This window comes from Balaenoptera borealis (genome assembly GCF_965194805.1).
Source record: "Balaenoptera borealis genome assembly, chromosome: 2".
Lineage (NCBI taxonomy): Eukaryota > Metazoa > Chordata > Mammalia > Artiodactyla > Balaenopteridae > Balaenoptera > Balaenoptera borealis.
Window position 1 is genome coordinate 157,626,516 of NC_138867.1, and position 13,250 is coordinate 157,639,765.

Genomic DNA, 13,250 nt, shown 5'->3' on the forward strand with positions numbered 1-13,250 from the left:
GGCACCGAGAGGGTAAAGCCTGGTGCAGAGCCTGGGTCTGAATCAGAGTCTGGCTTCGGGCCGCACCATGGGGACCGCCTCCCGTGCCCTCTCTCACTCCTTTCTCCCTTCGTGTTGCTTGTGCTTCGTTCCCGGGGCACCTTTGCCCAGCCCGAGTGGCCTGGTCATCACCTTCCCAGCCTTTCTGGAGGCCCCAGAGAATTTCCTCTGGGAGACGGTGCTTAGGAACAGAGAAGTCCCAGTCTCCCTGGGCCAGACTTGCTGTCTACACACTCAGTGAAGCACGGCCTGCCCTGGGACTGTGGACTCACTTCCTGCAGGTGAATTCACACAAGCTTCACACGCACACCTCCCATCTCTCCATCCAAGGGACTGCTGTGTGGAGGTTCCCCAGCCTGCCTTGCTGGGTTCAAATCCTGGCTCCACCACTTACTAGTTGTCTGACCTTGGAGAAATTATTTAGTCTTGCTAAGCCTCAGTTATCTCATCTGTAAAATGGGGACAACAATTGTACCTGCCTCGTAGAATTGTAGTGAAGATAAAATGAGTTAATGCACGTGAAGTTCTTAGAACAATTGCCTGGCACAGAGTAACCGGTCAGTGAAATGAGCTATGGCCATTGTAGTTGTCCTCTGTGCTCTCATTCTGCACCAGGCCCTGCAGGGTAAGATGCTGCCGGCCCACAGGGGCTCACATGGCCATGGGGGAGACAGACGTGGGGTGCTTACCACCCCAGTGGGATGGGAGCTGACAAGCCACAGGCAGGTGGAGGGCCGAGGGCCCTCCATATATGAGCACTGGGCAGCACCCCAGCTGCCTTTGCAACCCACCAACTCAGCAGATCCTTGACACAGCCGGGGAGGTAGGCACTGTGAACCCCAGTGTGCACGTGGGGAGACTGAGACCGGAGTCACGACCCAGGGCCGTGCATCTCACTGGCAGCACCACCAGAATCCACACTCCTTCCTCATGGGAACTTTTGACCTCTTCAGCCTGCACTGAAGCCTGCACTTTCTCACCTAGAGAGCAGTGTTTAGATGACCCTTTGTTTAACCCTCACAAGAACTCCCTGAAGGATGCTGGGTGGCATTTATTTTTCCTGAGGAAGAAACAGGGTCAGAGAAGTTCAGTAACTTGCCCAGAGTCATATAGCTTGAAAACCAGGTGTGTCTGGCCCCGGGTCTTCTTTGACTGTGCCTCATAGGTTCATGGATTCATCAGACCCCCCTCAAAATTTCTGCTCTGCGCCAGGCTCTGTGCAAGGCTCTGGGGCAACAACGGTGGATAAACCATACAGGATTCTTGCCCTCAAGTGAAGAAGAGATGAAATGTAAATAAACGTAGTTACAAGGGACAAGAGAAGCCTAGGATTCGGGACAGTGATGTGGAGGTGGGGGCGGGGTACCCCCAAGCCTGGGAGGTCAGGGAGGGCTTCCCTGAGGAGGTGACATCTAAGCCACGCGCTAAAGGGTGAGAAGGATTTGGCCAAGCACAGGACAGGGCAGTCTTGCATATCACCCCTCTCCTAGAGAACCCACTCTATGGCACATCCAACCAGTCATTTTCACAGAAAAGGTCACTTTCAGAAAAAATGGATCAGCAAGTGTCCATGACATCAGAATGATATTCTGTACATGAGATGCCAGAGGCTCCTCAGAGTCAGCAGAGAGGGCTCAGCAGTGTCCATCTGGAGGGGGGAGCAGAGTTTTAGGTGGAGCGAGAGACCCACAGTAGGTTTAGGAAGGTGGGGGCTGACCCAGGCAGGTGGGTGTCATAGAAAGAGCACCCACCTGCCGTGTGGAAGACTGGCTGTGAGGCAAGACTGCAGGTAGGGAGGTGAGGAAAGGGCTACAGCCAAGGCCAGGGGGCAGGAGGAGAAGGGAGGAAGGACAGGGGAGGGACATGGACAGCCTTGCATTGCTGTCTGCTGCTACAGAACAGGACAGTAACAGCCTTCTGCTTGGCCCTTATGGCGGAAATAGGATTTTTTAAAGATGTAGAACACTTAGCTGAGGATTTATCTATTCATCCATCATCCATTCAACAAATAATTATTGAGCACCTACTATGTGCCAGGCCTTGCACATATCGGCGAGGATGAGCGTGGTCCCTGCCCACGTGAAGTATCGTATAGTCTAGAGGGGAGGACAGAAATTAATCAAATAATCATACAAGTGAATGTCAGATAAAACCCTGACATGCAACGATGTGAGGGACTATTCTAGCACTCTTGCCTCTACAGCCACTGTCCTCTTGGGTTAGAAACCAAGTCTTTAGACAGTCAATCCCGAGGCAGCAATGGACAAGCTTTCCTTTGAGCTTCTTGAGAGTGCGCAGTTCTGTTAAGTGCTCGATAAAATCAGCGACCTGAGACCAGGATCAGGGTCAGGTCACCCACTGTTCCTGGAGTGGCCCTCGCTGCAGGAGCCTGTCCCCTCCTACCTCTCTGACCTCTTCCCTTCCCACTCCTCACCCCCTTCCTCTCTAGGGCTACACGGGCTCTGTTTCTCAGTCTCCAGACTCATGTGTTTGCATGAGCTGCTGGCGTGATTAACTTCCCACTTTCCTACAAATCTTGGTGTCAGTGTCACTTCCCCCAGGAAGCCCTCCAGGACGCCTACCCCAGCAGACCCTGTTAACCATGCCTATGATGACATGCTCCATGTATCGGGCATACTTTGTCCTGCTTTAGATTCTCCTTGAGGCTGACGTGGTTCCCCGTTGTCCTCAGAGGAGAGGTGGAACGTGGCCTTCAGCCCCTGCCAGGGGGACACAGCTGGGCCGGCTGCCGTGAGGAGGAGTGTCTTCACAACTGCTATATGTTCCCCACAGCAGGCAGGGTCGGAGGCCAGCAGCCCTGGGTCCTCTTTCAGAGGGCTGTGGGGGTCTCAGGAGGAGCATGCTGGGACACAGCTCTGCCTTTGCTTGAGTTTTCTGTGTGCCTTAATGGAAAGAGCCATTCCATGTAGGCTTGAGGTCAGACAGACCTGAATTCAGAGTTCAATTCAGCCACTTAGCAGTTGTGGGATGCTGGACAAATTTTGGTGCTTCTCCAAGCTTTGGTTTGCTCTTCTGTAAAATGGGCCCATGGTCCACCATTAGGGGCATTAAATGAGATGACGCTAAGTACCCAGGACTGAGTGTCTCATAGTAAGTGCTCAGGACGGGAAGCAAACTAGTGCCTACCATGTGTCGGGCCTCTGCCGCGTCTGTATCTTCCTCCCCACAACCTCTCTACGAGACAGACCATGCGGGATGCCTGTTTTACACATGAGTAAGGTCCCTAGACCAGGTTGGCCATTCTCCCACAGCCAGGACCAAGCCTAGAGGTGGTAGCATCCTGGGGTCAGTCCCTCACTGTGCTTCTCCACAGGTCCAGAACGTCCACGGAGCTTTCAACGCTCTCGGGGGAGCAGACAGACTCACCTCCAACCGTATGTACCCCATACCCACACTGGGAACAGCTTTCTGCCCCAAGATTCCCAGTGCAGCAGGGAGGGAACAGGGCGGAGAAGGAGGGAACGTTTACCAAGCCCTCGCTGTAAGCCAAGCTTTTAATGCTTCATTCCCGCAGCTAGCCTATGAGGAAGTGGAACTATCCCCATCTCACAGAGAAGGGAAGAAAAGTGACTTGTCGTGGCAGTCCTAGGCACATCATCACTGCTCCATGAATACCGGATGTTACCATTACTATTATCATTACTGCCACATAATTGTAGTCAGTTGAGATAATCACCCTAGATCCCACAGGGAGTGGTGACAGAGCCAGAATTCATCCTGGCTCCAAGTGGCACCGTGAGAACAGGGCTGTGGGTGGCTCAGCCAGATCTGGCTACCTGGACTGCCCCCCACCCCACCCCCTCCTCCTGCTTCAGCCCCTCCCACCCACGAATGGCCCCTCCCTGAGCCTCCTCCCCGCTGGGCTCCCTGGCACCTTGGCCCAGATTAAAGAGCGTGCCACGTCTTTACAGACCTGCAGAAGAGCACACATACCTACACACCTGTGCAGACGCACGTGGGGCCTTGCACAGAACGGGCCTGGGAGGTCTGTCTGCTCAAGCGGATCCACCCACTGGGTCCTGTAGGACAGGTTACCAAGACTTTTCTTATTTCCTCACCTAAGCTCACCTTTTCACCCATATGTCCTTAGTCATTTCTTAAAATACATTCACAGGCAGACCTCGGAGACATTATGGGATCAGTTCCAGGCCACCTCAGTGAAGTGAATATTGCAATAAAACAAATCACATGAATTTTTTGGTTTCCCAGTACATAGGAAATTTATGTTTACACTACACTGAAGTCTATTTAGTGTGCAGTAGCATTATGTCTTTAAAAACAATGTAAATACCTTAATTTAAAAATACTTTATTGCTAAAAAATGCTAACCATCATCTGACAACACAGGGTTACCACAAACCTTCAATTTGTAAAAAAAAAAAAAAAAAAAAACACAGTGTCTTTGACGGGCAATAAAGTGAAGCAATGAAACGAGGTGTGCCTGTACTCTCTACCAGCCTAAGCATGGAATGGAATTGGGATAATCCAAGCAAAAGAGAACTACCCTCCATGACCTGCCCCAACAAATCAAGCTTCTCATTTCTCCGTGTCCCTGGGAATCCTTGCCTGTGAGCAGAAGTCATTTTTTCCAAGCAGCTTACCTTCTGATTTTTGTGCCTGGTGTTATATCATAACCACAATTCGTGTACAGTTTTTCCACTGGTAATGGAGGCACGGTTGCCCATCTAGCAGCTCTGCTGTGCTTTAAGGCACTGTCTTTTCATGGAAAACGTCTGTGGTTTCTACCTTTTCACCATTTCAGTAATGCCTCTGATATTTACAAGACTTGCTTTACATTTACCGTGTTGCTTCCCAGCTGGGACCGTACCCACTCATGCTGCTTCCCACAGCATGTCAGTGTGTAACTGCGCCCCCTGGTTTTCACACAGATGTTTGATTATACTGGAGGGAGACGATTCTTCGTATAGTAGGGTATTCATCGTGGTTCTGCATGCGGGCAGCGTGTTGTCCCAAGGGACCTGTCCCCACCTGCTTGCAGTTAGCCTGGACCTCTTAGCTGCCTGATATTGGAAGAAGATCAAGCTAGGAAGGACCCAGGGTGTGCAAGCTGATGGAGGGTGTGGGCAGAAAACCTTTCCTGCTCCCGGACTACTGACGAAAGCCATCTCAGGCTGGCTTCAGTAGAAAGAGAGTTGCATGAGATGCACCAGACAGCCGGGGTAGAGCGGGCTCTCATTTCCTCAGCTCTCAAGCCCGGTACCACCCCCCGCCCCGTCCCCGCCACTTGTCCCTCTGCTTCCAGGTCCCCCATGTGGGGCTGCTTCTTGTCATTCAGGTCTCAGCTCAAATGCCACCACCTCAGAGAGACCCTCCCTGACCACCTTTTGTACAGTAACCCCCATGCCTAGCAACACACCTGTTTTTCTTCCAGGCACAGACCACTCTGTTTGAAGATACTGGCAGTGACTCTACTGTACCAGAGGCCTTAAAATTGGTTATTGCCTTTGAGTCATCAATTCTACTTAGAGGAGAGTAAGCTAAGGAAACAAATAAGAGAGTGTGCAAGGATTTAGGGAAATAATGGTCATTTAGGTCACTGTTTATAAGAGCGAAAATGAGCCGCAGCGTCAGTGTCTGGCCCCAGGGGCCTGGTTGAGCACACTGTGCATGGCCTTGCTGGAGGATGAGTGCAGTGACCGTGATGTGTCAGAACCTCACTGGTGTTCAGGCAGCAAGCAGCTATTGAGCACCTGCTATGTGCCAGGCGCTGTGCAAGGGGATACGGCGATGGATAAAACCAATGCCGTAGACCTTAACGGTGTATCTTAGACCTGAAACAGCGTCTGCGGTGTTCAGTTCTCAGAGGAAGGTTCAGTATGATCCAATTTTATATTTACGTTTAGGGAAATAGAAATATAAGTATAAATAGAAGTCTAGCAGTGTATACATGAGAATGCAAATCTCCGATTTTCTGTGGAGGGTGGCTTTGTGGGTGATATTTATTTTTTTTCTTTACGATCATCTGTGTGTTTTAAAATTTGAACAGAACTATTACAGGTGTGATTTTCATAAGGCATTCACTCTCTCGTTCCTTCAGGTTTTTAACGCAGGGCCATGGGCATTTGGAACTCCGTATTTCAAGTGTGGTCTTTGCGCTCCTGGCTTAAAATGCAGATTCTGAGCCCCACCCCAGACCCACTGAGCAGAACCCTTGGGGTGAGGCCCAGGTGTCTGCCTTTTAAATCCTGGGTGGCCCTAGTGCTCCTGACAATCTGAGCACCGGCGGGGTTGAGCGGAGGGATGTTGGGGTCTTCATGGGCTTAGCCCTGAGGCTGCAGGACTTTCCCCAGGTTTTTAGAGGAGTCAGATCTCAAGAGGGTTCAAGAAACACCGCCCTTTCCTTACCAAGACGCAGTGTTGGCAGGAAGAGGCTGTGAACACCATCTACATCCCCTACCCTTTCACAGAAGATGAGTCCAAGGACTCAGGACTGACTCAGCCAGGAGACCAGGATTAGAGCCCACAAGCCTGAATCCGTGTTGTTTTAGCTGCGTGGTCCCTGACCCGAGATTCTAGAAGGCAGCAATAGAGGGGTCTGTGAGCTTCTCCCAGCATCCCAGAAGGCCCAAGGGAATATCACCTTTCCCGGGATGCTATTTAGCAACTTTGGGCCAGCATTCTATCAGCCTAGTGTTTGATTCCGGTTACCTCATGCTTATCAGAAGCTGATTCATCTGTTCTTCTATTCATGCCTCTGTCCAGTCAGCCCTCCATCCATTCATTCATTCAATAAGCATTTGCCACTGTCCACTTTGTACCAGACCTTGTGCAGGGTTCTAGGGACACAGAGATGAGTAAGGCTCAGTCCCTGCCCTCCGCAGTCTCCCCTATCCAGTGGGGAAGGGGTAAGAGTTACAGTGGAATATGACAGGACCAGGTGGAGGAAGAACTAATCTCCCATTAATTGAAAATGGGGAAAGAAATTAATCAGTCATTATAGATAGGTGCAGTTTTTCTGGTGGGTGGATTCTTTTTTAAAACTTGAACCCAGTTTTTTTTCCAAAAGTAACAATATTCAAACAGGACGAGAGGGTGCACAGTAAAATGTGACCTTTATCAAATCCTGCCTCCTGTCCTGCCCCCCACCAGAGGCTAAAGCTGCTAATAGTTTCTTGGGCATCTTTTCAGAAAATTCTTCTCTACATTCTTCACGCATGTAGAGGAGTGAGTCTTCCCTGCCCCCAATACATGGAAACATGTTATTCACCCTGGTCCATAACTTAGTTCTTTTCACTCAGTGATACCCACTTGGAGAGTGGCCTCTTCCACACCCCCTCCTCAACAGCTGCCCTGTTGATGGACATTAGGGTTGTTACTAGAATTTAACATTATATACCGTGCAGGAGTAAAGATCCTGACCGATGGAGTCTTTCAATTCCTGGTGCCCAAAGGGAGAAATGAAGAGGGGTCGTTTGGTGGTGAAATTGTGCAAACTGAGTACCTCTCCACCCCCCGCAATGCCAAGCAGGTTTAGGGTTGAAACGAGCTGCCGGCCGGGCAGTACCCGTCCCCCTGCCTCATGCTGCTGTGTCCTTCCCACAGCCCTCGCCTCCCACGACTACATCTTGAAGATCGTGCCCACGGTTTACGAGGACAAGAGTGGCAAGCAACGGTACTCTTATCAGTACACGGTGGCCAACAAGGTACACGGGTGGCAGCTGCGTGCAATCGCGCCCTCTGCTGGCTGAGAGCCGAGGTGACAAGTGTCTGGGCGTGATCTCCTCTGATTCCCTTCAATGGGCCTTTCCTGGAAGGGTGATCTACCCTGGGCAAAGATGGGAGGCCAGTCTCAGAGTCAAGGGGACGAAATCGAACCGGGACATAGGGTGTGATCTGTTGGAGAAAGAGCAGGCAGGTGGTCTGTCCCAAAGGTCTAGGGCTTGCAGACATCTCCACCGCCCTGTATCTGGCCCTGGTCATTCAGGCACGGGACCCTGATTGGTTAGCACACAACAGATGCTCTGGTTCGTGGGGCACAAGCTCGTTATCCAGAATCATGAGGCTCTGGAATTACACCAGATGGCTGTTGGTTAACAGGTACGTCCCAGGACCCCAATACTCAAATTCACGGAGAAGCAGGCAGGCCTTGGTGGGAAGCAAAGCACAGTCAGAGCCAGCAGAATGGGGTGACAGACAGTGGTTTCAAGCCAAGACAGCCTCAGTCTCCCCGGAGATGACCCTGCCATGGGACATGAATGCTTGAAGCCCATTGGTTGAGGCACCCCCAGTAGACCCCTTTACACCAGGACTCTCCTTCTTTTTCTGTTCCAGGACCGCCCAGACCCCTTAAGGTGATATATTGTTTGGCTCTAATTAATAGTAAGAGTAGTAGCTATCATTTATGGATTACTTACCATGGGCTGCACATTATGCTAAGCTCTCTACCTCCACCATCTTTTTCAGTCATCAAGACAGCTCTGACGTTGGGACTATTATTGTCCCCATTTTACAGATTTGGCCACTGAGGCACTGAGAGGTGGTCCTGGAGCTATAACATGGCTGAATGGGGATTAGAACCAGCTTCTCCTCCAGCTCCAAAACCTGGTCTCTTGATCACATCACCTATTCAGTCTGAACCAGGGGCCTCTGAGTCTGCCAGGCTGGGAGCTACTCTCTCTTGGGTGACTTGGGGTCCCTCTACTCTGCTCCACCTGCACTGATGCTCTGGTGTAACTCTCCGAGGCAGAGGGGTCCTGTTTCTTGGCGGGCATCTCACTGAAACCCTCAAGTGCTGACAGCATCTGACAGATGGGAGAAGGTGGAAGCAGTGTGAACAGAAAGAGTGTGGGCTGTGGAGCAAACTTCCGTTTCAAACCTGGCTCGGTCACTCACTAGCTCTGTCACCTGGGACGAGTCACATAACCGCTCTGTGCCTCAGTTTACTCATGTGTAAAACGGGGATGGTGCCCACCTCATAAGGTCGCTGTCAAATGAGGCAGTGTTTTTAAAACCACCGAACCCACAAAGAAGGCTTTGGCAAATGGTACCTACTGCTGCTACTTTTTATTATTTTCCTGTGTCCCTCAGCTCTGGGCTGTGACCCAGACAGTCACCCTGCCCCATGAGCTCTCCCTGGAGAAAGCTGATCTTGTTTTGCCCAAGGCTCCTTCCCTTGAGGCTTTGGCAAAGGCCCAGCAGCCAGGACAGCTTGCTCAGCTCTCTCTGCGGCCTCAGCCCCGGCCTGCCCTGTGAGCGCGTGAGGCTGCGCCCGTCGGGGTGGGTGGCAATCCAACAGAGGAGGCAAGTTTCAGGGTTGTCCTTGGAGAAGCTGCAGGGCTTGGGCCTTAACATTTGGGGTTGGGGCTAAAGTTTGGTCTCCAGTTGCTGAGGACAAATGAGACTAACCGAGAGGTTTTCAGCATCCTGAAGTGGATGCACTGTTAATTCAGCCCCTTGGCATCCTTGGAGTCCCGGCCGGTGCCTTCTGAGGAAGGCTTGTGGTGGGGCTGTGCCCTCTGACTTTCCAGTTCTGTGTGTTCCTTCTTTGAAGAAGCTTACTCCCCACATCTCTCTCTCTCTCACACACACACACACCCCTCAGGATGTCATGAAGACTGTCCCCTCCTGGCCAAGCTGTCCAGACACCCCTGGGGAGATTGGGCCATTCGTTCATGGTGCTGCAGTATTGCACATATTTTTACGTGCCTCCTTCTCCAGACTGTGGGTCCCTCTGGGGATGGGGCAGGGCGTACTCCCCTCAGGGTCCCCAGCAACCAGCAAGGGGCCAGCACACAGGAGAAGTGCTCAGTGAACTATCACTGAATAAACAAATGGATTCTGCATGGCCCAGGAGTTGAAGGGAGAAATAGGCCTTTACTCAAACTGAGCCCACTCACGCTTGTCCTTTGACAGCTCTGCTCTCCTATTTTGATTCTGGTGCTGCTTCCGAGGTCATGCAGTCCATTTCCAAGCAGCCCAAAGGGTCCAAAATGCTCCCAGTGAATGGTGGCCATCCAGGTGCTGATGGCAGAGCTACTGGGGGGAAGGGTGTGAGAGGAGGGGTCCGTGGAGCCTGGCTCTGCAGGGGGAGGGAGGGAGAAGAGCCCGTTCTTGTGGGTTTCCAGGGACCCTCTGCCACCCACCCCCCCATCCCCCCATGCGACACGGTTTGAGCCTGAGTCTCACATCCTGGTCCCCTGTTCGCTCTTCTTCCATCCCAGGAGTACGTCGCCTACAGCCACACTGGCCGCATCATCCCCGCCATCTGGTTCCGCTATGACCTAAGCCCCATCACGGTCAAGTACACGGAGAGACGGCAGCCTCTGTACAGGTTCATCACCACGGTGAGTGGGCGGGGTGCCTGCTGTGAGCTCCTTCTCCTGGCACCCCAACCGGTTCTCCAAGAAGCAGGATGCAGCCCACAGGGCTCGGGGCTCAGCCTGTCCACACAAGGCTGGGACCTCTAGGATGTTTAGAAATGTCATCAGAAGCACATCAATATTGATGGCATTTCATCAAGAAAATCTTCTCCAGAGGGGAATGCCACTCAATCACTTCGTTCCTTAAGCAATTCCATCTTTATATGGCTCAGTTAGATGTTCCTGATTTTCTCCAGTTTTTTATTTTTATGGAAATTATTCTTAGCAGGGCTTATCCTTTCCTGTGTAAGTTTTACAGTGAAGATTTCACTCATTTTTTTCCATGTCTATTTTCTAACTCTAGCTGCTGATATTGTCATGTTTTTTTCTTTCTTTCCTTCCTGCCTGTTCTCTTTTTTCTTTTTTTGCCATTGTCTCCGCCAAGTCCAATCTTCTGTGAGGCAGCTTCAAGCTGATGTCAGTTTTCTTTGATGCTGACTATTTCTATCAGGGACTATCCTGGCTTCCCATTGAAAATGTCCTTGGGGTCAGAACAGCCAGGTCACAGTGCCCTGCTCCAACCAAGAGGCCTGGAGAAATTCTGTAAGCCAGAGTCAGTGAAGCTGGAAGAGATGAGGTGATTTTCCCTCCCTCTTAGATTTAGAAACTGCTTTTCTACCTCTTCATACTTTTAATAATGATTCAGAATTAGGTGTCCAGCCTTGGCACTTTCATTTTCTGCTCTGACTAGATCTGTATTAGGACTCTGTTACAGAAGAGACAGGACCCCACATCAAACTGGCTTGAAGGATAAGTGGGCTTCAGGTATGGCTAGATACAGGTACAAATGTCTGGAATAGGTCTCTCTTCATCCTGCTCTCCTCTGTACTGGCTTCATTTTCACATAAAATTTACCAGTAGAAAGTACCTCTTTCTCAGTAATCCTACCCCAAGTTTTGGATAGAATGGCACTGTCATTGGCCTGGCTCAGGTCCCATGCTATCCTTGTGGCCTGGAGAATGAATGGTGTGCTCCAGTTGGCCGGCCCCACCCAGACTGCAAGAACAAAGATTACGAGGGGGTGGGGTTCCCCAAGACAAAAATCAGAGACCAGTTACCAGAACAGAAAAGACTGGATGCTAGGCGGCCAAAAGGCCAGATGTCCACTACAAGGTCTCCATCTTATAATTGATGAAATAGGAATAACAGTCCTCACTTTTCCTACCTCCCAGGGCCTCGTGGGACTCAAAGCAGATTACGAAAGGGAAGCTCTGAAATTATAGAAAGCCATGTGGATACAAAGGGTGTCAAAATTTGGTGCTTATATGAGCCTCAAAATGGCCTTTTACTGTTCTCTGACTCCATAAAAATTTGAAACTTCTGATCGACCAAGGGCACCTAACATAAAGCTAAAACACCAGACACAGATTGGGAGAAGATATTTGCCACACATATAAGGAAGAAGTATGCTTCAGAATTTATACGTTAAAAAAAAAAAAAAAAAATTTTCTACAAATCAGTAAGAAAAAGTGACCAAAAAGAAAATAGGTAAGGACTTGACCATTGACAGAAGAGACCACACTGGCAGTGGAAAGACGCCCAAGTTTACTAGAAATTGGAGGAATGAGATTCAGAACAACCCAATTCAATCCTATCAGACTGGCAGAAATTAAAGACCTGCCACTGTAAAGATTGGGAGGATGCAAAGCAAGGGGACCTGTGTATACACTCTGGTGTAAATGGGGTCAGCCACTTTGGAGGGATACATACTAACCCTTTGGCTCCAAATCAGGGAATCTGTGAGCAAGTGATTCTACCCAAGGCCCCACAGGGTAGCACACTAAGTGGGTCTTGGCGCTGATTCTCAGCCAGTACTCCTACTGCATACCCAAAATTGGACAGAAGCGAAGACACAAGGAGGCACCCCTGTGTGGGCGTGGTCTGCATCTCAGAGGCCCTGGGGTCTGCGGCCTTGATGGTGGCGGAGAGACCCCTGTGCCCGCACCTCACTATAGGGTCGGGAAGGATCTTCATGGCCCCCTGCCTGTTTCCCCTGCATTCCAGACAGCTGAGGCGCTGAGTGTTGAGATCCCTTGGCAGGTGGCTGAGAAATGAAGCGACTTCATTTATTTGCTAAATGTTTGCTAAACTTTACCATGCGCCAGGCCCTGTGCTTTGCAGCAGGGATAGCAAGTTAGATGCAATCCCTGCTCTTAAGCTGCTCCGCCGCTGGTGGGGGAGATGGGCGAGCACACAGAACTGCAGTCCCATCCAGCAAGGGCTCCGATGGAGCTGTGCACCAGGTACCCCAGTGGCAGACTCCCTTCTGTTTGGAAGGTTCAGAGAAGGAAACCCCAAGATGGGTCTTGAAGGGTGAGGAGACGTTTTTTAGACTGGTGAGTGAGGGAGAGAGAGGGTCTTAGCAAAGGGAATAATACATGCCAGGGTGCCCAACCTAGCGTGTCTTGTGAAGGCCATGTGGCTTCTTTCAATGGGGAAGGAATTCTGAGAGCTGGAGGTCCCAAAAATCCCAGGGGAAGAGCCCATCCTGCATCACCCAGAGGCCTTCTCCTCCTCCCTTTGGCCACCAGCCCCTCCTCCACCCCCGCCCTGCCCACCTCCACCTGAGTGGGGGCCGTGCTGCGGGGAACCTCCTGACATCATTAGCCTGGTGGTTTTTCTGAAGGCCCCATGCTGCCATTTTGGTTGCCACGACAACCGTGGGGTCAGCCCAGAGTGAGCCAGCCGGCTGTCCCTGGCAGATGGCGTCATTGTGGAGCTTCAGAGGCCTCTGTCACAGGGCGGCAGATGTGGGGATGACGCTTGCACGCGGACACACAAGCACAAAGACCCCCGGGAGCCCTCGCCGGG

General features: G+C 51.2%; 1 protein-coding gene across 2 annotated transcripts in view; it reads left to right on the forward strand.

The window, feature by feature from the left end:
- The window catches only part of ERGIC1 (endoplasmic reticulum-golgi intermediate compartment 1), a 109,799-nt gene that overhangs the window by 86,561 nt on the left and 9,988 nt on the right, over positions 1-13,250 (forward strand). For both annotated transcript variants that reach the window (XR_014241670.1, XM_082381117.1), the window contains exons 7-9: positions 3,374-3,434; positions 7,624-7,724; positions 10,242-10,364. Coding sequence is in view for 1 of the 2 variants with exons in the window: in XM_082381117.1 (XP_082237243.1) it covers positions 3,374-3,434; positions 7,624-7,724; positions 10,242-10,364 (285 nt within the window). In the remaining variant the exon portion in view is untranslated. The remainder of the gene's footprint in view (positions 1-3,373; positions 3,435-7,623; positions 7,725-10,241; positions 10,365-13,250) is intronic.